A 27,479-nucleotide genomic window follows, 5' to 3' on the forward strand; every position below is an offset into this window, starting at 1 on the left:
TGTTTTTAAATGAAGTATTTGTGCAATCCAACAATTTCTGTCACGAACTGCTCCTTTGTGCTAGCTGATTATTCAGGTACAGCAGCAATATTCAGAGTTTCCAAGAATAAAATCTCTACTTCCAGTGTAGTATCATAATATATAAACCTCAACGATCACAATATGTCAATACATCAAATCCTGATTATGTTGTAATAACTCAAAAGGCTCAAATGCACTGGCTTTAGGACTGTGAAAGTTTAATTATTTTATTGGGAGGGTGGATTGTGCAAGTTGACCAGAATGGACACTGTCTCAATGTGTTACAGCAGTCAAAATAATAGATTGATATTTGAATGATAAAGATATACTTGAATGTTTTTCTAATCTTGAATTTAAGATCTGAATATTTTACAGACTTTTGAAAAATCAGAGTGTGGAACCACCGTAACAAATAAATAACGAGTGCAAGCAAGTATAAAAAAAATTATCAAATAAATGGAGCTGCAGGACAAAAATCTTAAAAGACAGTCCCATAATAATGACTCTGATTTTTTTTTAAATCACAATTTCCTAAAGCAAACTGCAAAAGCTGTCCAACCTGGCAAGTTAATCATTCAATTGAATGAGATGTGACTGGTGAGAATAAACATCTCAGTTGTCATCTGCTTCAAGGTTAATGTTGTTTCCGAATTTTGCATAGAGCTGAACTTTAAGATCGGATAACACCTGTTGAATAGTCTCCACACGAGTCTGCAAAGCGTGGATCTCATCTTGGAGACTTTGCTGAAAAATAAAATTTAAAAGTCTTGTCAGGGTACAGTGAAGAAAATTAAATGTTCTTCATTAATTCAAAACTTTCCAAATTCATTGACTTAGGGTAACAAAACAGTGAAAACAACTTTAGGGATTATTTTAATGGCTTAAACAAAGCCAGAAGAGTTGATGACATTATGTGCTTTGAGTCACTTTGCAACCAAGACACACAAAAAGTCAGGCAGTAATGTTTTCCATGTCACAGTCTGAAAGTGAGGGAAGCAGGGGGGGAGAAGAGGCAATGTGGGTCATCTGTTAATCAGGAAGCACCAGACACAAAGTGATGAAGAAGCCAGTGCCTTAAACCATCATCAACGCCACACTGTGCTAGCAAGTTGTCTTCATGAGGAAAATAAGAGTTGGCAGAACCCTTGCTTTGAAGTGAGGTCGTCATATATATCTATAATGATTAAAAATCTTACATTTGTATGCACTTGCTGTTATCCTATTCTATTATAAATTCCCACATCCACATTTATAATAGAAACATGTTTGCCTAGGTAGTTTCTATGTAAAAGCAAAATACTGCGGATGCTGGAAATCTGAAATAAAAACAAGAAATGCCGGAAATACTCAGCAGATCTGGCAGCATCTGTGGAGAGACCTGCTGAGTATTTCCAGCATTTCTTGTCTTTATTTCATGTATCTATGTATTTCATTTGGTTGGTCCAGTCATCTATGTATTTCATTCTACTATATAACTTCTTTGCCAGTAACGCTGTGACATAAATTTCCCACATGGAATTTCCCACTTGAGTAACATTTAGTGGCGTCACATATGATGCTCATTAATATGTTACAAAAGTGCCTTAAATTTACTTGCATTTCTCCACATACCTTTTGAGCGTCTTTTACATTGCATTTTTGAGACAGGTAGTGAGAGAGGGGTGACTGGGCTAGAAAAGCCTTCTCTAACATTTTCGCTAACTTGCTCTCTGGCTGTACCTCCTAGCAACTTAGACCATCTATCTTGAACCATAAAGAGTCCCTGCTTGATAGCATGTCTCAAGTTCATCGGCCTATTTATGGTCATGAATGTTCCCTACCTCTCAGCTACTTGTCAGCCTGCCACTCTTAACATTCAATATCCCAATCCCACAAGAACTTTGTTCAGTTGCACACTTAGTTCAAGCACAATAGTTACTTTCTATGTCCAACCATCCTCCCATTATAAGCGTAGCAATAAACCTGCTCCTTGTTCTATCTACAGCTGATGCTTCTCCATATGCTATGCCTGCCTACAACTCTTTTCACTGTAGCTGGCATGCCCATCCACTTTTGCCTGTAACTTTGAACAATACAATATCACTTCGGGGAAAAAAATCAATGCCTTGCATGATCTTATCCAAAATCCTCATTTGGAATAATAAGTACACAAATTTATTTGCACTGTTTAAAACAAAGAGAATTCCAAGATTCATTCTTACAATCAAATCTTCCCAAGTGCAGCTATCATCCACATCCCCTCCCTTATCTACTTTCCCTTCCTCTCCGCTCCTCACTTACTCATCCCCTCCCATCTCATGGCTCCCCTGTACACACTCATCATACTGGTGTCACTGTGTGAAAGGTGGCTACTTCAAGAAGTTGCATTTATATAATGTCTCTAGTGTTGAACATCCCAAGATACTTCACAGAATCACATGAAAAATAAATGGGCACAGAAAAGAAAAAGGAAATATTAAGAAGGGTGACCAAAAGCTTGGTCAAAGTGCTACATTGTAAGGAGGGTCTCAAATAAGGAGACAAAGGCAGAGCGGTTAATGATGGTAACTCAAGAGCAGGAGTCTGAGGCAACTGAAGGCATAACCTTAATCCACTGTCATTCCCTGTCCAGCATCTAAGCCAGTTCTAGCATCCCTCTCCAAGACCCCAGGTTCTAACTCCACTGTACTTTCCCTTTACCCCCACCCTACTCTATCTTCCTGTTTTAGCCTTTGCTCAGTTCCACAGACATGATGCGCCAAATGGCCTCTTTCTGTGCCTTAAACTTTCTATGATTCTATGTTGTTGGACCTTTCTCCAAATCCAATTCTTGTCCTGCTCTCTAAACCTACTTCCTCTAAAAACTTTTGATTTGGTCTTGCAATGCCATGGGAGGAGATCAACTAATTATTATATTTAAAAAATATAAATGAAACTTGAAATAGATTTTCAACCTTGGAAACCTTGTTGCAATGCCTCAATTATAAGCTTACACTACAAAAGCAGTTCATGACAGACATTGCTGAATCACAATTATTACAACAACTTGCATTTTTAAGCACCATTAGCATAAACTAAACTAAACTAAAAGCATCTCAAGGTACTTCACAGACAAACATATTCAGACAACTAAGCTCAAGAGGGACATAATAGGAGTGACCAAAAGCGTGATCAAAGAGGTTGGTTTTAGGAGGTGTAGACCCAGTATAAACACATATAGTAAAAACACATATAGTAAAAGCACGTATAGTAAAAGCACGTATAGCAAAAACACGTAAGAAGTTAATTAAAACAAAGGGGCCAGTAATACAACAATGAAAAGTGTATTGAAGGGAGGATGGGTAAAAGAGGCCACAGCACACAGATGGCCAAGGAGTTGTAGATATGATTATAGAAAAAGGTATTGAGGAGGATCCCAGAAACTAGGAGTCGTCATGGACACCAGATATGATTAAATCATAATAGACAATGGGAAACCGTGATGTTTTGAACAGGTTCTCACTGAGCCAAATAAGGAATTATCATTATGTCATTATACCAGACCCCTATGAGAAGTAAGAGGGGCAGGTCTTAGAAACAAAATTTAACCCCTGACTGAAACTGAGGAAGGTACGAGAACCCCGGGGAAGAACACTCGAGAAGATACCCTGAGCCAGGGGCTCAGAGAACAGAACAGCAGCCGCAAGTCCGAGACTGATCACCTCGTGTCTTGACGGGTAGTATACTGTACAAGTAGTGAGAGCTTGTACTTTGATGAGTTTTGATACTGTACAAGTAGTGAGAGCTGTATTTGATTATTCAGTGTGTGAATAAAATATTAATATACCTTTCACCAATCGGATTCCATAGATTCTTTAAGAGTAGAGTGCGTGTTAGGCACAACAGAGGGTCTTAAAAAAAGGCAGAAGTGGAAAGGTGCAGGGAGTGAATTACAGAATGCAGGGCTTAGGCATCTGAAGGCATAGCCACCAATGATGAGCGAAGGGAGGGAAAAAGGAGTGCACAACAGGCTTGTCAGAGAGATGAAAAGTTCACCAAGAATTGCAAGGCTAGAGATGGTTACATAGATAAAAAAAAGAGCAACCCCATGATGGATTTAAATTCAAGGATGAGAATTTAAGATGAGGCATTGGAAGGCCAGAAGCCAATGTAGGTCAGCAAGGATAGGGGTGACGGGTGAGCAGAATTTGTAGCAGGTTTTGAATGAGCTAATAGAGGATGGGTGGCCTACCAGGGAATTATTGCAGTAATCAAGTCTGGAGCAAAAGACATGGATAAGGGTTTCAGCAAGAAATGGGCTGAGGCGGGGTGAAAATGGGCACTCTTACAAGGGTTGTGAGGGACAGTAGATAGGTTTGAAAGCTCAACTCTGGGTCAAATAGGACGCCAACATTGCGAACAGTCTGGGTCAATTGGAGACATTGGTCAGGCAGGGAATTAGAATTAGTGGTGAGGGTACAAAACTTGTGGCAGGATTGGAAGACAGTGTTTAGCTGGAGGAAATTGTGGCTCATCCAAGGCTCAATGACAGACAAGCAGTCTCACTACGGAGGCTGCAGAATGGTGCAGAGAGGTGATAGAGAGGTAGAGCTGGGTGTTGTCAGCATACATATGAATTCTAACCCCATGCCTTTGGATGATGTCACCAAGGAGCAGTATGTAGATGAACAAGAGGCAGGTGTCAAGGATTGGTCTTTCGGTGACTCTAGAGAAAACTGTGCAGAGAAAAGCTACTGCTGGAGATGGAAAGGCAAGAATTGAATGAAGCAAGGGCAATCCAACTGAGCTGGACAATGGAGAAGGATGGTGTGATCAACCATATCAAAGATTATAGAGCAGTGGAGAAGGGAACGTCACCATGGTCACAGGGCCAGGATAGGAGAGGGATTGGAGTAGGTCTGGCTTGACGGGCAAAAGGAAGGCAGGGAGGGAGGTAGCAGAGCCCAATGAATGGATGATTTATCTTGCTGATGAATAAATCCACGATCCTTGCACTTGCTATTAGAGGTGAGCGTGGAAGAATCAAGGGAGGGGTTTAAAAAGGCAGTTGTCATTAAAGAAAATGATCTTCTAATTCCAGAAGTGGGCAATTTTGGCAGAGGAGAGTAAGATATGATAAAGATTATATCACGCCAGATCTGTTGATGCAGACTATCCATACTGTAGCTGGTAACATATCTCACGAATTGCATCATTATCACGATGCTTTTTTCCAACCCAGTTCCAAATCCTAGATACTCCCATCATTTTAATGTCAAAGGAATGAATTTGGAGGAACACTAATGGGAGACGGTGAAAGTTTTGATGGGGATTACAGCATCAAAGTGATGGAGTAGCTGAGAAAAATCAACAACTGCAGAGTTATAAACTCATCTTCTCTAAATCATATGAGTCAGCATGAGGCCTTTGGAGAGAGAATGTCTAACTTCCATATGTGACAAAAAAAATTCAATTAAATGTTTTTTTTTAGAGAGATACAGCACTGAAACAGGCCCTTCGGCCCACCGAGTCTGTGCCAACCATCAAGCACCCATTTATACTAATCCTACATTAATCCCATATTCCCTACCACATCCCCACTTTCCCTCAATTCACCTACCACCTACCTACACTAGGGGCGATTTACAATGACCAATTTACCTATCAACCTGCAAGTCTTTGGCTGTGGGAGGAAACCGGAGCACCCGGAGGAAACCCATGCGGTCACAGGGAGAACTTGCAAACTCCGCAAGGCAGTACCCAGAATTGAACCCGGGTCGCTGGAGCTGTGAGGCTGCGGTGCTAACCACTGCGCCACTGTGCCGCCCTTCAGTTCTGGAAATTACTCACATTATACTTATATGCTAGTTATTTTCCATTACACAAGGAGTTAACCACTAAAGGATATTTAGAGCTTTTATCTTTTAAAAAAGTTATTATGCAATATAGTATCATTCCTTTTTGCCGCATATGTAATCCTTCAAATCTTGTCTTGTTTGAGGCTTGGTAATTTTATACTTACCATCTTGTTCCTGTGTACAAAACACAGGACGACAGTCCAGTGCAATACTGAAAGAGCTGCGTTGTCAAAATAGCTGCCCTATGGAAGAGGTGATGAATCCAAGCCTTTATCCCTCCCCCACCCCCACCGGTTCAGTTGGATGTTAAATATTCCCTGGCACTATTTGAAGGTTCTGATCAACCCATCTCCCTTAATTAATACCACCACAAAAAAAACTTAACTGGTCATTCATCTTATTGCTGTTTACAGAATTTTGTTATAGGTTTTCCCACATAATAATTGCAACATTTTAAATTAATTATTTGCATATGAATCACTTGAGAAGTTTGGGAAATGATCATGCAAATCTTTATTCTCCATTTTTTCTTAAACCCGTAATCCAAATTAAACTTGCTCGTGTCCATATGGCCTATTCTTGGCATTTCAAAATTCTCTCATAGCCACTCAAACCAACAGGAAAATTTTTTACATGCTTTAAACCTGTACTGTGCCTCTACAACTTTAACCGTGTAAACTTAAGTACTTGTCTACTGCAGTCTTGCTGAGTATAGATTCACACTAACTACATATGGTGGAAGTATAACTTCAGTCTAAGTGCAATTATTCACTGGTGAATTGAAACACTAGAAATAACTCCAGGCAGCCAAGATATTTATTACCTTTGCAGCTTCTAGCATCTCCTGCGTCTCATCCTGGGAGTGGCTAATAAAAACCTCTCCAATTTGGTAAGGCACCAGCATCGTATCTTCATCAAGCATCATGATATCGTCAGAGGCATCTTCTAGGTTCTGTAACTGTTTCTAAAGTTGAATCACATAAGACAGCATCAGTACCAGATAACAAAAAAAAATAACAACTGCACACACTGAAGTACTAAAAATGCTTATGTATTTGTTCTAACTACATAGTTAAAAAGAAAAAAAATCTGTAGCAGCTTTGTTGCTTTAATTTATGACTTGGTGGTACAAAGATTCTTCTCATCCTCACAGCAGAATTCATAGACAACTAAGTGAGGATCACTTTCTAAGATTCCTTACACACTTACTCAAGCCCACTGCAGAGTATTGTACAATTAAAGAAATCTGTAGCTTAGGTCATGCAAGTCAATTGCCATCTTATTAAATGAAATGTTTATTCAAACGGATACAACTTTTTAAAAATTGTGTGTTAGTCAGTTACACACTTTGGATTATTCAAGATAATGGAACATTAATGCAACCTTTGGACCCAGCATGAAGACTCAAGCACCCCTACCAGGTATAGTATACATCAGAGGCAGAGGCATAGAAGGTGGCTCTGTTTAAAAAGGGAACAGTTACTCAAGAATTTTTGCTGTTTCTTTGCTTGCAAATCACCCTCTAGTACCGCTGACCAAAAAGGCAGGGAGGCAGACGTCAGCCAGTCTCACCAAATGTGAGAGTAGCTCTTCTGAAATTTCCACCCATAGACAAGCCAGGCAATGACCATTTCCAACAAAAGTGAATCTAACCATCTCTCCTTGACAATTAATGCTTTTACCATTACTGAATCCCCCATTATCAACATCCTGGGGGTTATCATTGACTAGATACTGAACTGGACCAGCCATATAAATACTGTGGCTATAAAAGCAGGTCAGAGGCTCGGAGTTTTGTGGCAAGTAACTCACCTCCTCATTCCCCAGAGCCTATCAACCATTTACAAGGCACAAGTCAGAAGCGTGATGGAATACTCTCCACATGCCTGGTTAAGCACGGCTCCAACGAAGCTTGACACCATCCAGGACAATCCAGCCCACTTGACCGGCACCCCATCCACCACCTTAAACATTCAGTCCCTCCACCACCATCCACCCTGGCAGCATTGTATACCATATGCAAGATGCACTACAGAAAATCACCATGCCCTCTTCAATAGCACCTTCCAAACCCACGATCTCATCCAGCTAGAAAGACAAGAGCAGCAGGCGCGTGGGAACAGCGCCATCTGCAAGTTCCTCTCCAAGCCACATACCATCCTGACTTAGAAATATATCGCCATTCCTGGACCTCCCTCCCTAACAGCACTGTGGGTGCACCCACACCAGATGGATTGCAGTGGTTCAAGAAGGTGGCTCACCATCACCTTCTCAAGGGCAATTAGGGATGGGCAACAAATGCTGGCCTTGCCAACAACACCCACATTACATGAAACAAATAAAAATAAAGACTGGACGAGCCTACTGCCACAAGGGTCAAAATCGCAATATTGCAAAGTGAATTGTAGGCACTGATCCACATCCAATGGCCATGATTTTAACTCCCACCCCCAAGCAGACAGGAAAAGGTCAGGTGAGGAGTTAAAATTTGAAGATTCTAGCTTCTGGCTCCAACCTGCTGTGTCCCTTTCCACCATAGTTGTAACAGCAGCAACTCATTCTACTGATGTAGCTAGACAGCCAGAATTACTGCCTCTCAAAATCATGTAAATATAACCATATATTCACACCATCACTAAAACTGCCTATTTCCACCTCCATGCATTGCCCAACTGTGCCCCTGCCTCAACTCATCCGCTTCTGAAACACTCATCCAATGCTTTGTTACCTCTAGACTTGACTATTCCAATGCAAGGTCATCTAAAACTCTGCTACCATATCCTAACTTCCAACAAGTCCTCTGCTCTCTGATCTACATTGGCTCCCAGTTAAGCAATGTCTTGATTTTAAAATTCTCATCCTTGTTTTCAAATCTCTCTGTGGTCTCGCCTCACCCTATCTCTGTAATCTCCTCCAGCCCCCCAACCCTCCAGGATATCTGCACTCATTTAATTCTGACCTCTTAAACATCCCTGATTTTAATTGCCCCGCCAGCAGTGGCTGTGCCTTCAGTTGCCTAGGTCCTAAGCTCTGGAATTCCTTCCTTCGACCTCTCTGCCGCTTTCCTCTTTTCACACCTTAAGACCTACATCTTTGACTATGTTTTTGACCACCTGTCCTAATACCTCCTTTTGTGATCCAGTGTAAAGTTTTGTTCGATAATGCTCCTGTGAAGCACCTTGGGGTGTTTTACCATATTAAAGATGATGTATAAATACAAGTTGCTGTTTTTGTAGTAAACTATTTACAGCTATTTCGCATAAGGACAAACACTAGATAGCAGACATTCAGTATATGCATGCTGGGTTATATCTCAGACATTTTAATATCAAAGTGATTCCTGACAATGCAACGGCCCACTAACGTCATCACAGCGCTCCAAGCTGCGCACATGCGCAAACGGTCTCCTGCTCTCAGAGAGATGATGCGCATGCGCAGCCTACGTCTTGCCAGGACTAACTGGCGCATGCACGGGAAAACATCGCGCACCGCCAATGTCAGCGGGTAACCCCAACGTTATCGCGCATGTGCCTAGTGTTCGTGCATGCGCGGTAAAGCGTCATCCGGTACTGCAACGGCAAAGGGTATCCAGCCCCTCCACACAGCTGTTTTGGTCTTCACGCATCCGTCAACCTTCCGTGCGAGTTTCTGAAAGTGGAAAGAGGAGAGGTTTCGTTGCAATCGCAGTTGTATTTTCTGACATTTTTATCGGAAAGAGGAGAGTTTTCTTGCAGCCATAGTCATTTTGGAGATTTGAGTTTTCGTGCATTTTTATTGGAAAGGGGAGATTGCTTGAAGGTGAGTTGATCTAATATTGTTTGCTCTGAGTTGCATTCCATTTCCAGTACAATGCACTGTATTATCTGGGGCTGTGTGGAGACTCCAGTCCAGAACACGGCACCACAATCCCTTATCTGGGGCTGTGTGGAGGCAGTACATGTGCTCCAGTCCAGCGCACTGCACCGAAATCCATTCACGACTAGGAACAGTTTTCCAGTGCAACGGTCAATGCGGTTCATGAACGGAACGTACAAAGTTAACAAATGCGGCTACCTTCTGTATCAGGTGATGGTGCAGGACAACGTTGGCAGGGGCAGGGCTGTGTTCTATGCCATGGTGAGGAATGAGACGGCTGAGATGCTGGACAAGATTGTGGGTGTTTTTGTCGAATTCATGGAATCCAGCGCCAGCCATGTGAGGAAGGCCACTGTGGATAAGGACACCAATGAGATCAATGCGATCATAAAGCATCTCCCAGCTGCCACAGTTCTCCTCTGTCAGTTCCACGTAATGCAGAGTATGAGAAGGAAGATCATCAGCTTCCCATTGAACGGTGAACTGAGGGATGAGTTGTTTATGACCTGCAAGAAAATGGTTCATGCACCTTTGAAGGCTAAGATAACAAGTTGCATAGAAAGGATTGGACACCTCTACCCACCCCTGCTGGACTACCTGCTTACAAACTGGATCCCACAGGAGATGTGGGCATCATGTGCACACGGTAACATTTTAACATTTGGGAATAACACCAACAATCACATTGAGTCAGAGAATGGCAAGATAAAAGCATCTGCTCCACTCCTCCTCATCCATGAAGAAATGCATCTCAGCATTGATCTTCCACAATGATGTTTTGGATCGGGAGTGCTCCTATTCCACATTCCTGCAGAGAGCCTTATTCAAGCGCATCGCAGAGGCACCAGCAGATCTACAATTATTCTATGCAGTATTCACCAGTCATGCTGTGAAACTGATGCATCAGGATCATAGCCTCCTTCATCGAGTAAGTGTCAAGCAGCAGGACGAGGGCACAGCGACTGTGAATTCCGGTGCCAAAGAGTACACACTGCAGACACATGATGACCTAGCTACCTACAGCTGCATCTTCTCCGTTCAGACTTTGCTGCCCTGCAAACATGCTGTTGTTGTGCAGAGCTTTGCCCCCAACTGCCGTTGGCACGCATTTCAGACACCCACGAGGACAGAAATGGCTGTTGCCATTGCGATTACAGAGAAACAGCCAAGGCCCCTCAGCTACAATGAGAAATACCATTTGCTTTCAGACCAATTGCATCAGCTACAGCAGGTCGTTCTGCAGAGGGAACAGTGTCTTTCAAGCAGAAACTGGACTGGCTGTGGCAACAGACTCTCCGCTGGCAGCAAGGACTGTCAGATGAAATGGAGTGCCTTGATGAAGGTGCAGAGCCAAGCTGTTTGCCCAACAATTGCCCGGAGGCACCTTCGGATGGAGGTGGCCCGGAGGTGGACATCAGCCTCATGCCACAATCCATGGATGCTGACGGTCCCACCCCCTGGCCTAATGAGCTGATGGACCATACTTACGCCTGCCTGTTCACAGCTCCACTTCCCTCACCTGAGGAGCCTTGCTGGTGCTGTCCAGTCACACTGGCAGAGCCAAACACCTCACTGATGGACATTGTCACACAATCATCTGTTTCTGCACCCATCACAGCAGTGGACATGGGCACACAATCACCTGTTTCTGCATCCATCACAGCAGTGGACATGGGCACACAATCACCTGTTTCTGCATCCATCACAGCAGTGGACATGGGTACACAATCATCTGTTTCTGCACCCATCACAGCAGTGGACACGGGCACACAATCACCTGTTTCTGCATCCATCACAGCAGTGGACATGGGTACACAATCATCTGTTTCTGCACCCATCACAGCAGTGGACATGGGTACACAATCATCTGTTTCTGCACCCATCACAGCAGTGGACATGGGTACACAATCACCTGTTTCTGCATCCATCACAGCAGTGGACATGGGCACTCAATCATCTGTTTCCCCATCCGTCTGTGAAACAACCATGCAAAGCCTTGAGAGACTCCGCAATTGCCAGCTGCTGCCTGTCAAGCAGTGAGGGCGCCCAAAGGGGTCAAGCACTTGGGGAACATTCAGCAAGAGACAGAGCACAAAAAGAAACAAGCGTGCAGTGTCCAGCACTAGCACAAATGTGAATGCTCTTGTCAATTACACAACTGCTGAAGTGGGAATGCAGCTACACCATTCTCCATCCCCTACGTTGGCTAGAATGTGAAACAGCTTAGATGACTTTAAGGCAAAGGTAGATAACAGCGAAAGAAATTGAAGGCGATGCTGATAGTGTTAGGCAATATTAGGTGAGTGCGGATGGGAAGCCACATGAGAAGCATTACCACTAGCATGGAACCGCTGGGCTGAATGGCCTGCTTTTATGCTCAAATTCAAAAAGAAATGTGCTTCTTTTTCCAGCACCCTTAATTCATTCCTGTTGGTCCTGAGAGCAGCATTGAACCACAATGGGATAGGGGCAGTAACATCATCCCGACTCCTACAGCTGAGGTGGGTAATAAGTGTTTCATTGGAGATGTTATCAATATACGCTTTTACTGCAGAAGTTAAAAAAGCGTGCTCAACAGTTACTTCATTGGATGAATGCTCTGATATTGATGTTCTTTCATTCTTTTCATGTAAAACATGCCTTTGCAAATACAAACCTTAAGACTTAAGGACTGCATTCAAGCAATGGAGGCAGTGCAGGGGAAGGCACAAGGATGTGCTAAGCAAGCGTTTCATGTGGAGCTTGTCACAATGTGGAAAGGAACTTTGCATTTATGGATGAAGTGGACATTGGGATGCATCATCTGCAGCCCAGACTCTGGTGATTTTTCAACGTCTTTGCCTTCTTCACATGGACACTACAGCAGTGAAATAGAGAGCCAAAGTTTAATTTGCCACAAGGCGCTCCAGGAACAATCTCTTCAGTTCTGCATAGCAGAGACTCGGCCTGTCTGTTTCACAAGAATGTTGGTGACACAAAACTCCTATCCATGCAGAGCAGTGCCTCTAATGCCTAATGTACTTAATAAAACTGTTCAATAATTAAACTCGGAATTGTTGAGGTTACTTTGTTGACATTGTTCCCTACTTTTCAACTATGCTTCAGATATTTCAAGTGTGGTCCTTAGAGCGGTAGTTAAAATCAGAACTGCTCTGTAGACAGGGACTAGACACCTGGAACATCTGACATACAGTTGACAAGTAGGGGAAGCGCGTGGCTGAATGGGGGACTTTGAGATTGGAGAAGGCGGCTGAATGGGGGACTTTGAGGCTGTAGCTCTGTCCCTGCAACTCAGATACTCGCTCCCGCCCCACTGGCTGCTCTCCCTCCTCGGCAACTCGCACCAGGCCTTGATACTTTCTCCCCCAACCCCCTACCGGCCACTTCCCTCCCTCAGCCGTCACTCCAGATCTCGCCAGTGCGCCCCCCCACTCCCCTTGGCCGATTGCTCCCCGCTTCTCACTTCCCACCTCGCCCCCACTCCACCACCCCACCCCACCTGCTAGCTCTAGGCTGCGTCACTTCCCTCCTCTCGGCCACTCGCTCCTACATCGCCCCATGCAGCCCGCCTTGCTTCTTCGGCACATGGCAGCGATGGCCGAGAGGAGGGAAACGGCACAGCCTACAGCTAGTGCCTGGAAGGGGGGGATGCTGGGAGCGAGCGTCCGGAAAGTGGGGGGGTGGGAGCAGTGACGAGGTGTGGAGCGACTGGCTGACAGAAGGGGAACCGGCAAGGCTGTAGCAAGTGCTTAACGGAAAGCAGCGGGGAGCCAGCGGTGAGAAGACAGGCGCATGAGGGACCGATAGAGAGAAGCTCAATGGCAGGAGGGAGCAGGGAACTGTTGGGGGTGGAATGGAGGCAGCGATGACAGCCATTGAGTGGATTTTAGGGTTCCATTTGTTTTTCTGTGATAAAGTGAGCAACGCCATCTTTAATCCTGGCAGTGGCCTGAGCGTCACAGACAGTGACGTTCCAGTGGAAGAGGCTGCACTTGTGCATGTACTAGTACTGTGCCACTTAGTGGTTGCGTTGTCAGCAAACGCAGCCTTTTAATATACCTGAAGAATAAATTCTCCTCAAACCATACCATAATAATCCAAATTTACCTTTTTCAGTTCTATTTCTTCTTTAAGTTCAATGAGCCTGTTATTATTTCGTGCAAACTTGTTAATTTTCTGTTGGTCTTCAAAGGTAACATTAACATCTTCCACTGCCTATAAAACAAAGTTAATTTTTATGGTTAATATAGACACATCATTTCATATATACATTGATTCAAACTTCAAAAAATCCAGAGATCTAAACTGCATTATGCAATATTTAATAGGCAACATTTGTCAAGTAAAATCTCAAAGCTAACAAATGAATGGGTAACTATAGTGTACATTAACAGCTCAATGCTAGACACCACTTACTGCATTTCTCCTTTTTTTCTGTATTGTATCAAACTATGTGCAGTGAATGAATATGCCCCACTACTTAAAATGTAAGAGTTTCAAAAGCTGCTAAGCCCGACTAACTTCCACACCCAAAATGCTTGTGTTTTGAAGAGATGGATTCTGTTGTGCACAGTGGAATGTCCAACTAGTCACTGCAAATGAAGTAAACCAGTCCAGTGGAAAGTGGAAATTGACAGATCTGAGTCCCCAAATTTCAGACTTGCAGATAGTGCAGTGCAAAGCAACATTCTAAGCACAGTAATGAAGACAAGAGCAATTACAATATAATTACAAACCTTTATAATATAAATTCAGTTGGATATTTCTTGGGCTGTGAGGCCGGATTATTTCAGACAAGAGAATGATGCTTGCAAGCCATGCAATGATGAGATGTTCCATACAAGGTTTTATCCTTCAGAAATTCAGAATGAATATTCAATAAGGTAGATAACTGGGACAATGGATAATGGAAATTCCATTGATTTAAGTTGATTTCTAGGTAAATGGGTCAGTAAATCTGCTTTCTGAATAAAATTTACACGATTTAAATCTAAAACTTAGAAAATTACTGCACAACCAGAGACCTATATACAAGCGGCTATATACTGCAGCTGGAAAGCATTCATTTAAAGACAGAAAATGGAAAAAATAAATCACTGCCGTATTGGCTTACAAACTAACATTCTTACAAGTGCAGACATGTCAATACTTCTCAGCCAGGAACTGACTGATAAGGTTCTGCACTACAAATCAGCAACAAGGGCTTACACAATATTGATCTGGGACTTTGAAATGACATCCTGATTTTAAAGTTATCTACATGACACTTGACAACATACTTCACTAATTGCATCATTGCCACTGTGCTGTGTTTTTTCTCCCCCCAGGCTGAAATCCGATACATTTTAAAGTAACATGCAAGCCTTCACACATTGGTATAATGTACAACCCTCCTTGCACATTGACAGAATGCATTACAACTTGGGCATGTGCCTTAAGTATACCATTTGGTAAGGTCCACTTGCTTAAAAGTTTTAAAACAAAACATATAATGGATTTGATTTACAAACTACTATTGATCTGTATGTCTGCCACGTGATATCTGTACGTTGCGGTCCAACTGTACATTCTAATTGAGGGAAAATCCCATTTGTAGTTCAAGGCAAGTCAATACTATTGCAGACATGAAGCAACCACATACATTTCTGTCTTTTATTGTACTGGCAGTAAAGCAGCCCAAAGTCCCTACATTTATGTCTAGAGAGATGCAGTTGTCAGAGATAGCGAAACATATCCATCTGATTTATCTACAGTGGAAACGCAAGGCAGCTGCCTGGCAACTATAGCGCACTAGAAACTATATAATAAAATACCACGACAAATGTTGCACTCTAAGACAACGCAGCCCACACCAACTTCATATTAAGTAAGATACAGTATACTGGGCCAGAATTTGCTGGAGCAGGGCACCTCACGGCATGCCTGCTTAGTTACACTTTTTACAGCACCCTTCAGCTCAAAAGTTTTTTTGTTAACGGTTTGATTAGATTAGATTAGAGATACAGCACTGAAACAGGCCCTTCGGCCCACCGAGTCTGTGCCGACCATCAACCACCCATTTATACTAATCCTACACTAATCTCATATTCCTACCAAACATCCCCACCTGTCCCTATCACCTACCTATACTAGTGACAATTTATAATGGCCAATTTACCTACCAACCTGCAAGTCTTTTGGCTTGTGGGAGGAAACCGGAGCACCCGGAGAAAACCCACGCAGACACAGGGAGAACTTGCAAACTCCACACAGGCAGTACCCAGAATTGAACCGGGGTCCCTGCAGCTGTGAGGCTGCAGTGCTAACCACTGCGCCACTGTGCCGTTTCTGGAAGTGCGCACTGATAATGGTATACTGAGGACAATGTGGAACCTGGGAATGACAGGACTAAGTGTATCTCCTTAACTAATGAGATTTAAGCATTGAAAAACATACAAAGGATGCCCTGAGAAAGGTTGTGAATCAGAGTGGGTGAATTCAATGTCAAATCAGATATAAAAAGAGGGAAAGAAAGATTGGATTGAGAGAACAAAGATAGAAAGGAAAAGAAAAAAAAAATGTAAAAAGTTAAGAGTTTACTTTTTTTAAACTCTCCAACAATTCACTACCTGAAGGTATTAGATGTCACTTTTAATTGTTCACTTTCTGAGCCAGAGAGATTGATTGCAGTCAGCAACAATTATCACATCATAAAAAGGGTATTTTTACTGTTAATCAATAAACTTTACTTTCTGTGGCAAGGTTATTGGGCAGTAAAGTGCAAATGCAGCAACTTCATGTAACTCACAGGGAAGTCAAGTGTGAGATTTGCGTGAAACTAATGGCGGAGCAGCATAAATCATCCTGGAATTTGTGATGATTGACAATTATTCACCACAACTTGCTTGCTGATTTGCACATGAATAGCAGCATGCATCGTTCATGTAGCATTAATTTTTCAGCAAAATACAGTCTATTAGCATTTAAATTTTGCCCCAATATATTAAGACATGCTATCTGTCTTTATTTTTTCTACTGTCTCCATATACACATATAATGCTGAGACGACTGTTCTATTTGAGGCTCTTCAGCAGTTGACAGTTAAGTTTCCTGCTTAAAATTCAACTTCACACATACATTCAGAGCCATAAAATACAAAAACTTTAATAGAGCAAAATTGCTCCCTGACATTTAATACATTATATATATTTTAGCGAGGATGAATGATTTTACACAGCTGGTGCTTCATTTTAGCATCCAATAATTTGGTTTTATAGTCCTTTCAAAAACTCCCCCTTCCATCATGTACACAAGGGTGCCACTAATATTTTATGATTCCCACACAGGAAAAATTCTCCTGCCTATTTGTAATGATTGGGGAGAAAAGATTACCAACTATTTTGAAAACTAGGTGTCAAATGGGAATAAGAAATTTGATCGAAACCATATTTTGTGGACTCAGACCCAATGATTGCTTGGAATTATTTGTTTGACTGCAACATCGTCTACTTCAGATACAGCATTGAGAGTAACGGTGAGGCTAACAGCATATTCTGGAGCACGCGCAGTTAAACGCAGACATCCAGAATTGCGGTCCAAGTTACCCTGTTCCTTCACAGGTTGCGCTTGAACAATAGCTCACCAATAGATTGAAAAGTGTCCCGTCTACCTTAGACTCCCCTGGGAGGGTAATGTATCCCAAAAATTTGAGCATCAGGTGAAGCTAGCTGTTTCACGGTGCTACTATGCAGTAGCAACACGTGTGGTGTTCGCCACTAACAGGATGCTGCCGTTCAGTACTCAAGTTCTGCTCATGTTCTGTACTACCAAATGACAATTTAATTAGTGTTGGGAGATTTTAAAAAACAATTTTTTTTCTGTCTCCTCTTTCATATAGTCAGTTTGATTTCTGTGCACAATTTAACTCTAATCTAGAATTCCTGGTTTAGACTCTGTGCATTGTTTCATGCCCTTCTCAGATGCCACAGACTCTTGGGCAGCAGTCAGCATAGTGAATGGCAAGTGGCATTCCTTTGGCGCTTACAGCAAGATCCAGGCCATTGTAAAAGAAGCATAAGAGCAGCCACAATCTTTGGTGCTTCCTCACCCCTAATGCAGGCTTGTTTTGGCAGATGGTATATTATACTGTTTATTGTTCTTTATCTAATAATCTGTGGGCCAGATATTCTTTATTTGCTATTGTTCATCATTAAGAATCAACAGATTACATAGATGGAATCATATCATAATCACACTCATCCCAATTGCTAGAAAATGATGTCCTTCATTCATTTTACATAATTTGAAAGTGCTGTATTTAAAGAAATTGTTCACAATTTCTCTTATGTGAAGCCACTTGTATCAGAATGTAACGTGCAGACATTCCCCCAAATACAAGATCGAATATATGTAAAGTTATGAAAGAAACCTGCATGTACAGCACAGATGGAGCCCATTCAGCCCAGCAAGCTGGCTTGCTGCAATAGCAATTTAGCTAGTCCCACTCCACACCCTTTCCCTGTAGTCCTGCACCTTTTTTCCCTTCAGGTACTTATCCAATTCCCTTTTGAAAGCCATGATTGAATCATCCTCTATCATCCTTTCAGGCAGCGCATTCCAGATTGTAATCACTCACCGCATAAAAAGATTTTTCTCATGTCATCTTTGGTTCTTTTCCCAATCACCTTAAATCAGTGTTCTCTGGTTCTCAACCCGTCCACCAACAGGAACATTTTCTCCCTATCTATTCTGTCTAGATTTCTCACGATTTTGAGCACCTCTATCAAATCTGCTCTCAATCTTCTCTAAGGAGAACAACCCCAGCTTCTCTAATCTGTCCAGATAACTGAAGTCCTTCATCCTTGGAACCACTCTCGTAAATCTTTTCTGCACCCTCTCTAAAGCCTCCACATCCTTCCAAAAATGCTGTGCCCAAAAAGAAAACAACATTCCAGGTGAGACCAAAGTAGTGTTTCATAAATGTTCATCATAACTTCCTTGCTTTTGAACTCAATGCCTCTATTTAAAAAGCCCAGGATCCCATATGCCTTTTTAACCGCTTTCTCAACCTGCCGCGTCACCTTCAACAATTTATGCATATATACCCCCCAGGTCTCTGTGTTCCTGAAGTCCCTTTAGAATTGTACCCTTTATTTTATATTGCCTTTTCTCGTTCTTCCTACCAAAATGTATCACTTTGTACTTCTATGCATTAAATTTCATTCTGTAACTTGCCTAATATTTTAATAAATCCTAGAACCAGAGAATGAATTCAAAGAAGCTTGTGGTCATGGTGGTCTGTTGAGGTTAAGTGCTGTATGAAGATAAATTTAACACAAGTTAGTGTAGGAAAAACAGTATTTCTAGTTTTATGATGCAAGTTTTGAAAACATGGGAAGGAACGAGTCTCAACAATGATTCTTATTCTTTCGCAAGGTTCATTTCTAAGAATACTATTGTGATTGGGCAGAGAAATGACAAGACTATACAGCTTAATGCTACTATCTTCTCTCCCACATTCATCAATAATAAAAGACACTCAAAATCTGGGTTTTAAAAATCCAATTGGCTATGCTTAGTACATTCATGCTACATTCCCACATGCACCATTATGTGGACAGTTATCTATTTCAGATGATCACAATTACAGATGAGCCAGACCATTTAGGCCATCTCAGCTCGTGAATGGATGCTGCAAGAGGGGACTTTAGAGTCAGTCAGTTGGTTCATAAACTAATTTCAAGGTCTTGGAGTTTATTCTAAGTTTTGATTACTCGAATATTATGAATTTCCAGATGTTATAATTTGCCTTTTACCAGTTTACACTTAAAGTCATAGAATCATTTACAGCACAGAAGGAGGCCATTCGGCCCATCGCGTCCATGCTGGCTCTCCACAGAGCTATGCGGTCAGTCCCACTTCCCACCTCGATCCCCACAGCCCTGCAAGTCTATTTCTCTCAAGTAGCCATCCAACTTCCTCTTGAAGTTATTGATAATCTCCACTTCCACCACACTTGGGGGCAGCGAGTTCTAGGTCAATACCACCTGCTGCGTAAAAAAGTATTTCCTCATAATTCCCCTGCATCTTTTTGCCTAAAGCATTCAATCTGTGTCACCTAGTCCTTGTACCATGTGTTAATGGGTACACTGTTTCCTTGTTGAACTCATCTAAGCCTGTCATAATCTTGCACACTTCTATTAAATCTCCCCTCAATCTGCTTCGTTCGAAGGGGAACAAATCCTGGGGGGAGGGGGGTCCTTCTGCCCAGATTGCCTGCGCCTCTTCCGAGGTTACGTTCACGCCCGGGTATGCCTGGAAAAGGAGCATGCGGTGTTCGCCTGTTCGCTTCAGGCCTTCCTCGGACCGCAGGGGCTGGAGTGCATCATAATGCTGAAAATTGCATTTTGAGTTTTTTTTATTTATCTGTTTTTAAATAAAGTAATATAATATAATAATAAAAAGGGGACCTAGGGAATAAAGGCCCCCTCAACAAAATAAAAGGGGTCTGAGGTATAAAAGACACCTTCTAAAAAAAAAAGAAAATAAAAAATAGATTAGATACATAGTAAGGTCCCTCTGCACCATGCCAAAAAAAAGGGGAACAAACTCAGGTTCTCCAACCTAACCTTGTAACTAAAATCCTCCATCACTGGAACCATTCTGGTAAATATCCTCTGCACCCTCTCAAGGACCCTCACATCCTTCCTGAAGTGTAGTGACCAGAACAGGCCACAATACTCCAGATGGGGCCTAACCAGATCTTTATAAAAGTTCAGCATAATGTCCCTGCTTTTGTACTCAATGCCTCTATTTATGAAGCCCAAGATCCTACATGCTTTGCTAACCACTCTCTCAATATGTCCTGCTGTCTTCAGAGATAGATGCACATGCACCCCCACGTCTCTCTGTTCCTGCCCATTCTTTACAACTGCGCCAGAAGTATATATTGCCTCTCCCTATTCCTTCTGCTAAAATGAATCACCTCATACTTGTCAGTATTAAATTCCATCTGCCAATTGTCTGCCCACTAAGCTAGCCTATCTATATCCTGTTGCAGACAATTCACATCAATCTCACTGTTAGTCTCCAAGTTTGGTGCATCAGCAAATTTTGAGATTCTACTCTGTATTCGAAGATGCGAAGTCATTTATATTTGGCAAAAAAAGCAGTGGTCCCAGCACTGACCCTTGGGAAACACCACTACCTACCATCATCCAGTCTGTAAAGTAACTCACTTTTTCTGTCCGTAAGCCAATTTTTAAATCTAATTGGACACTGACCATCCTATTCCATGAGCTTCAATTTGGTCAATCAGCCCTTTATGTGGTAACTTATCAAATGCTTTCTTATAATCCATATAAACAACATCCACCACATTCCCTTCATCAACCTTCTCTGTTATCTCATTAAAAAATTCAATTAGTCAAGCCTTTCACAAATCCATGCTGGCTATCCTTAATTAACTCAAAACTCTCCAAGTGCCCATTGATATTTTTCCGAATTGTTGTTCCTAAAACTTCACTCACCACTGGTGTTAAACTAACTGGCTTGTAGTTGCTAGGACTGTCCTTACACTCTTTCTTGAATAAGGGTGTCATATTTGCCACACTCCAATCCTCTGCCACTTCCCCCGTATCTAGGGAAGATTGGAAGATTATGGCAAGCCCTTCCATTATTTATTTTATTTATTTATTTAGAGATACAGCACTGAAACAGGCCCTTCGGCCCACCGAGTCTGTGCCGACCATCAACCACCCATTTATACTAATCCTACACTAAGCCCATATTCCTACCACATCCCCCACATTCCCCTACCACCTACCTATACTAGGGACAATTTATAATGGCCAAATTACCTATCAACCTGCAAGTCTTTGGCTGTGGGAGGAAACCGGAGCACCCGGCGAAAACCCATGCAGACACAGGGAGAACTTGCAAACTCCACACAGGCAGTACCCAGAATTGAACCCGGGTCGCTGGAGCTGTGAGCCTGCGGTGCTAACCACTGCGCCATCCAATTATCTCCATCCCCACTTCCTTTAGCAACCTGGGATGCAAGATATCCAGACCAGGTGACATCTACCCGAAGCATAACCAGCCTTTTAAGTACCTCCCCCCACTTCTGACCTTATGATGGAGGGAAGGTCATTGATGAAGCAGCTGAAAATAGTTAGGCTTGAGGAAACCCTGCAGCAATGTCCTGCAGCCGAGATGATCGGCCTCCAACAACCACAACCATTTTCCTTTGTGCTAGGTGTGACTCCAACCTAAAAAGAGTTTTCCCCTGGATTCCCATTGACTTCAATTTGGCTAAGGCCCCTTGACGCCCCACTCGGTCGAATGCTGCCTTGATATCCAGAGAAATCACTCTCACGTTTTGAGTTCAGCTCTTCGTCCATGTTTGGACCAAGGCTGTAATGAGGTCAGGAGCTGAGTGGCCCGAGAGGAACCCAAACTGAGCATCAGTGAGTGAGCAAGTTATTGCTGTTTAAGTGGCGCTTGATAGCACTGTCAACGACACCTTCCATCACTTCGCTGATGATCGAGAGTAGGCTGATGGGGCAATAATTAGCCAGATTAGATTCGTCCTGCTTTTTGTGGATAGGACATACCTGGGCAACTTTCCACATTGTTGGGTAGATGCCAGTGCCGTAGCTGTACTTGAACAGCTTGGCTAGGGATGCAGCTCGTTCTGAGCACAGGTCTTCAATACTACAGCTGGGATGTTGTCATAGCCTTTGCTGTATCCAGTGCCTTCAGCCGTTTTGATATCACTTGGAGTGAATCGGATTGGCTGAAGGTTGGCATCTGTGATGCTGGGGACCTCAAGAGGAGGCCGAGATGGATCATCCACCCAGTACTTCTGGCTGGAGATGGCTGTCAATGCTTCAACCTTTTCTTTTGCACTGATGTGCTGGGCTCCACTATCATTGACGATGGGGATATGTGTGAAGCCTCCTCCTCCTCCAGTTAGTTGTTTAATTGTCCACCACCAATCACGACTGGATGTGGCAGGACTGCAGAGCTTGGATCTGATCCGTTGGTTGTGGGATCGCTTAGCTCTGTCTATCGCATGCTGCTTCCACTGTTTAGCATGCAAGTAGTCCTGGGTTGTAGCTTAACCGGGTTGACACCTCATTTTTAGGTATGCCTGGTGCTGCTCTTGGCATGCGCTCCTGCCCTCCTCATTGAGCCAGGGTTGATCCCCTGGCTTGATGATAATGGTAGAGTGAGGAATATGCCAGGCCATGAGGTTACAGATTGTGTTTGAATACAATTCTGCTGGTGATGATGGTCCACAGCACATCACAGCACAGGGCGGCACAGTGGCGCAGTGGTTAGCACCGCAGCCTCACAGCTCCAGCGACCCGGGTTCAATTCTGGGTACTGCCTGTGTGGAGTTTGCAAGTTCTCCCTGTGTCTGCGTGGGTTTCCTCCGGGTGCTCCGGTTTCCTCCCACATGCCAAAGACTTGCAGGTTGATAGGTAAATTGGCCATTGTAAATTGCCCCTAGTATAGGTAGGTGGTAGGGAAAATATAGGGACAGGTGGGGATGTGGTAGGAATATGGGATTAATGTAGGATTAGTATAAATGGGTGGTTGATGGTCGGCACAGACTCGGTGGGCCGAAGGGCCTGTTTCAGTGCTGTATCTCTATACTAAATCATGGATGCCCAGTTTTGAGCTGCCAGATCTGTTCTGAATCTATCCCATTTAGCACAGCGGTAGTGCCACACAACACAATGGAGCGTATCCTCAGTGTGAAGACGGGACTTAGTTTTCACAAGGATTGTGCAGTGGTCATTCCAATGAATGCTGTCATGGACAGATGCATCTGCAAAAGGTAGATTGGTGAGGACAAGGTAGAGTAGGTTTTTCCTTCTTGTGGCTTCCCTCACCACCTGTTGCAGGATCAGTCTGGCAATATGTCCGTCAGGACTCGGCCCGCTCAGTCAGTAGTGGTGCTACCAAGCCTCTCTTGGTGATTGACATTGAAGTCCCCCACCCAGAGTACATTCAGTGCCCTTGCCACCCCCAGTGCTCCTCCAAGTGGTGTTCAACATGGAGAAGCACTGATTGATCAGCTGAGGGAGGGTGGTAGGTGGTAATCAGCAGGAAGTTCCCTTCCCCATGTTTGACCTGATGCCATGAGAATTTACAGGATCCAGAGTCAATGTGAGGACTCTCAGGGCAGCTCCCTCTCGATTGTATACCACTGTACTACCAACTCTGGTGGGTCTGTCCTGCCGGTGGGATAGGACATACCCAGGAATGGTGATGGTGGTGTCTGGGACATTGGATGCAAGTTATGTTCCCATGAGTATGACAACGTCGGGCTGTTGCTTGACTAGTCTATGGGACAGCTCTCCCAATTTTGGTGCAAGCACTCAGACATTCGTAAGGAGGACTTTGCAGGATAGACAGGGCTGATTTTGCCATTGTTGTTTCCAGTGCCTCGTTGGTGTCAAGTGTTCCATCCTGTTTTATTCCTTTTCAACTTTTGTGTAGTAATTTTTACAACTGAGTGGCTTGCTAGGCTATTGCAATTTATTTAAGAGTCAACCACATTGCTGTGGGTTTGGAATTACATTTAGGCCAGACCAGGTAAGGACAGATTTTCTTCCCTAAAGGACATTAGTGAACCAGATCGTTTTTTACAACAATCAACAGTAGTTTCATGGTCAACATTGCTGACTAGCTTTCAATTCCAGATTTTCATTAATTAATTGAATGTAAATTCCATCAGCTGCCGTGGTGTGTCCCCAAAGACTGCCTCGGTGTCTGGAGTACTAGTACAGCGACATTACTACTACGCCACCTCCCCTCTCAACTTATTGTACATGGCCTGGTTCCCACTTGATGAGTTCGCCTGACATGCATCATACACCCTCTTTTGTTTTGTTTCATCATAATCTCTATCTTTATCATCCAAGGGGCCCTGTCCTTGGTTCCCCTACCTCTTACCCTTGTTGGAATGTTCCTAGCCTGTACCTGAAGCATCCCTTCCTTAAAGTTAACCTGTTGTTTGGATACAGCTCTCACCGTCAGTCTTTGATTCCAATCTAAACTAGTAATGTAGAAAAGCAATGAGCAAAATAAGGTCTCGATTGGAACTGGGCTAATTTCAATGCATTGAAATTAGCCCAGTTCCAATCTAGACCTTATTTTGCTCATTGCTTTTCTACATTACTAGTTTAAACTTTATGCTAAAATGATCACTCTTATCCTTTGCTCAACTTCCAGATTTACCTTTTCCATACCATTGGTAATCTATAAGATCATTGCTCAGCCATCACTTTTCAAACCGAAGATCCCAAGGTTCTCCAGCTCCTCTTCAAAAATGAGCTTGAAGTCTGGAGATCACCTTCCTAAGTTTTTCACTACAAAGCATCTATATGCTTGAATGTCTCCTTTGTGTCTCGCTGACCTGGACTAGGTTCAGCACTCAAGGTGTGGTCAGACTAGAGCATCATATAGCTTGATCATTACTTCTTTTGACTTGTATTTTATTTGTAATTGGAAATGAGTTAGCACTTGGTATAAACAGCTAATATAGAAATGTAGTCTTCTTCTTTGGCCTCCTTGTCTCGAGACAATGGGTAAGCACCTAGAGGTGGTCAGTGGTTTGTGGAACAGCACCTGGAGTGGCTATAAAGGCCAATTCCAAAGCGACAGACTCTTCCACAGGCGCTGCAGATAAAATTGGTTGTCGGGGCTGTTACACAGTTGGCTCTCTCCTTACACTTCTGTTTCTTTTCCCGCCAACAGCTAAGTCTCTTCGACTCGCCACGCTTTAGCCCCGCCTTTATGGCTGTCCGCCAGCTCTGGTGATCACTGGCAACGGACTCCCACAACTTGTGGTCAAGGTCACAGGACATCATGCCGCGTTTGCAGACGTCTTTAAAGCGGAGACATGGATGGCCAGTGGGTCTGATACCAGTGACGAGCTCGCTGTACAATGCATCCTTCGGAATCCTGCCATCTTCCATGCGGCTCACATGACCAAGCCATCTCAAGCGCCGCTGGCTCAGTAGGGTGTATATGCTGGGGATGTTGGCCGCCTCGAGGACTTCTGCGTTGGAGATACAGTCCTGCCACCTGATGCCAAGGATTCTCCAGAGGCAGCGAAGATGGAATGAGTTGAGACGTGACTCTTGGCTGACATACGTTGTCCAGGCCTCGCTGCCGTAGAGCAAGGTACTGAGGACACAGGCTTGAAACACTCGGACTTTTGTGTTCCGTGTCAGTGCACCATTTTCCCACACCCTCTTGGCCAGTCTGGACATAGTAGTGGAAGCCTTTCTCATGCGCTTGTTGATTTTTGCATCGAGAGACAGGTTGCTGGTGATAGTTGAGCCTAGGTAGGTGAACTCTTGAACCACTTCCAGAGTGTGGTCGCCGATATTGATGGAAATATAGATAGAAATGTTGTACCACGGCGTTAAGTGTACATATACGGAGGATACCGCATGAAATTACCATCTACAAAGATCAGTTAGTAAATATTCAATTTTACACATGCAACTCCCCAACCACAAGCCACGTTTGCAAAACACTCTGAAACCCACACGTGACGAATGAGAGTTCCAGGAGATTCAATTCAGCAGCAAAAAAAAAAACCCAAACGCCAAACTCAATCCTTCTTTGCTAAATAACAGAGGGGCTGTGGCGTCCGCTGCTCTCCCTCTCCCACTCCCACTCCCACTCAAGACCGGCCAGTGCTCGCACTCCCCACGGTGCCGAGGAAACCACCCGCTTGGGGTTCCTGCCAGCCCCACGCTCTGCAGCCCGGCATCAGGTGACACCGACCAGGCTCTCCGTCTCACTCCCCACCCCGTTTTCTCTTGGTCTGTCACCCACGGCCTCTCCGGTGCTTCGTCTCCTACCCGCCCGGCCCCTCTCTCGCTCACTCACCGCTTTCTTCATGGTGGCAGCCATTTTCCGGACTGTCCCACTTGCCTCTCCCTATCCCAATCTCTATCCCGCTCCCAGCAGCAGAGACCCTGCCTCGCGCCCAATCTCGACTTTTAAATATCGGCGGCGTGAAAAGCTGGTGGGAAATTCCCCGAATCTTCGCAGAAATTCAACATTCACCATAATTTACGACATGGTACCTTCCATTTAAAGGGCTCATCGCCATTAAAGGGCACGCTAATGCTTTATGCCGACGTAAAGTGTGTGAAGGTTCGGTGCTGCATCTGTACCGTTGACCCTGCGACAAGATACATCGCTCAGCAGCAGCAAAAAATGATTTCGTTGAATATTGATTGATCGAATTACATAAATGTTTAAGATATTTATGATTTCCCCCTCACATTCGGTGCTCCCATATTGTCAGACTTTCAATTTTTTATCCATTGTTTTTACACACATAGGTGAGAAATACAGAAACAATAAATAGTTCATATGTTTTGATATGAGGTATGTAGGTAAAATAATTCACCAAGAGAATACCAATGCTATTTGATTTTTGCCCTGTCTTTCTGTGCTGTTGCTGCTGTGCATTTAACTGGCAATATGTAAGTCAAGAAACATGATTGGTTGGCACCCTTCCATCTACGAAAGACATTGGACACAACCGCAGTTGGGGGCTGGGACACAAAGCTGTTTCACTCCATTCTTCACTCTGAAAATATCAGAAGTGGAGCCATCAAACTGTACAGTGTAGTGCATGTTGTCATGGAAGGAAAGGATGAGACTGAGGAGCTTCGGTTGACAGCAAACAATCCATTTAAGTGGGGTGTCTTGTCTTGGTGCACCTTTGTTGATGGCTGTGAAGGCCAATAATTGAGAGGCAAGTTCTAC

At 43.5% G+C, this 27,479-nt stretch overlaps 1 protein-coding gene across 1 annotated transcript; it reads right to left on the reverse strand.

Annotated features, from left to right (window-relative positions):
• On the reverse strand, positions 1-26,680 carry pfdn4 (prefoldin subunit 4). Its single transcript, XM_068048142.1, has 4 exons — positions 26,589-26,680; positions 13,800-13,907; positions 6,661-6,801; positions 1-765 (listed from the first exon to the last, which is right to left on the reverse strand). Exons 1-4 carry the CDS (start codon positions 26,610-26,612, stop codon positions 634-636), a joined length of 405 nt encoding a protein of 134 aa, XP_067904243.1. The 5' UTR covers positions 26,613-26,680; the 3' UTR covers positions 1-633.
• Positions 26,681-27,479: the final 799 nt, after the last annotated feature.

The sequence above is a fragment of the Heterodontus francisci genome, chromosome 16 (assembly GCF_036365525.1).
Source record: "Heterodontus francisci isolate sHetFra1 chromosome 16, sHetFra1.hap1, whole genome shotgun sequence".
Classification (NCBI taxonomy): Eukaryota; Metazoa; Chordata; class Chondrichthyes; order Heterodontiformes; family Heterodontidae; genus Heterodontus; species Heterodontus francisci.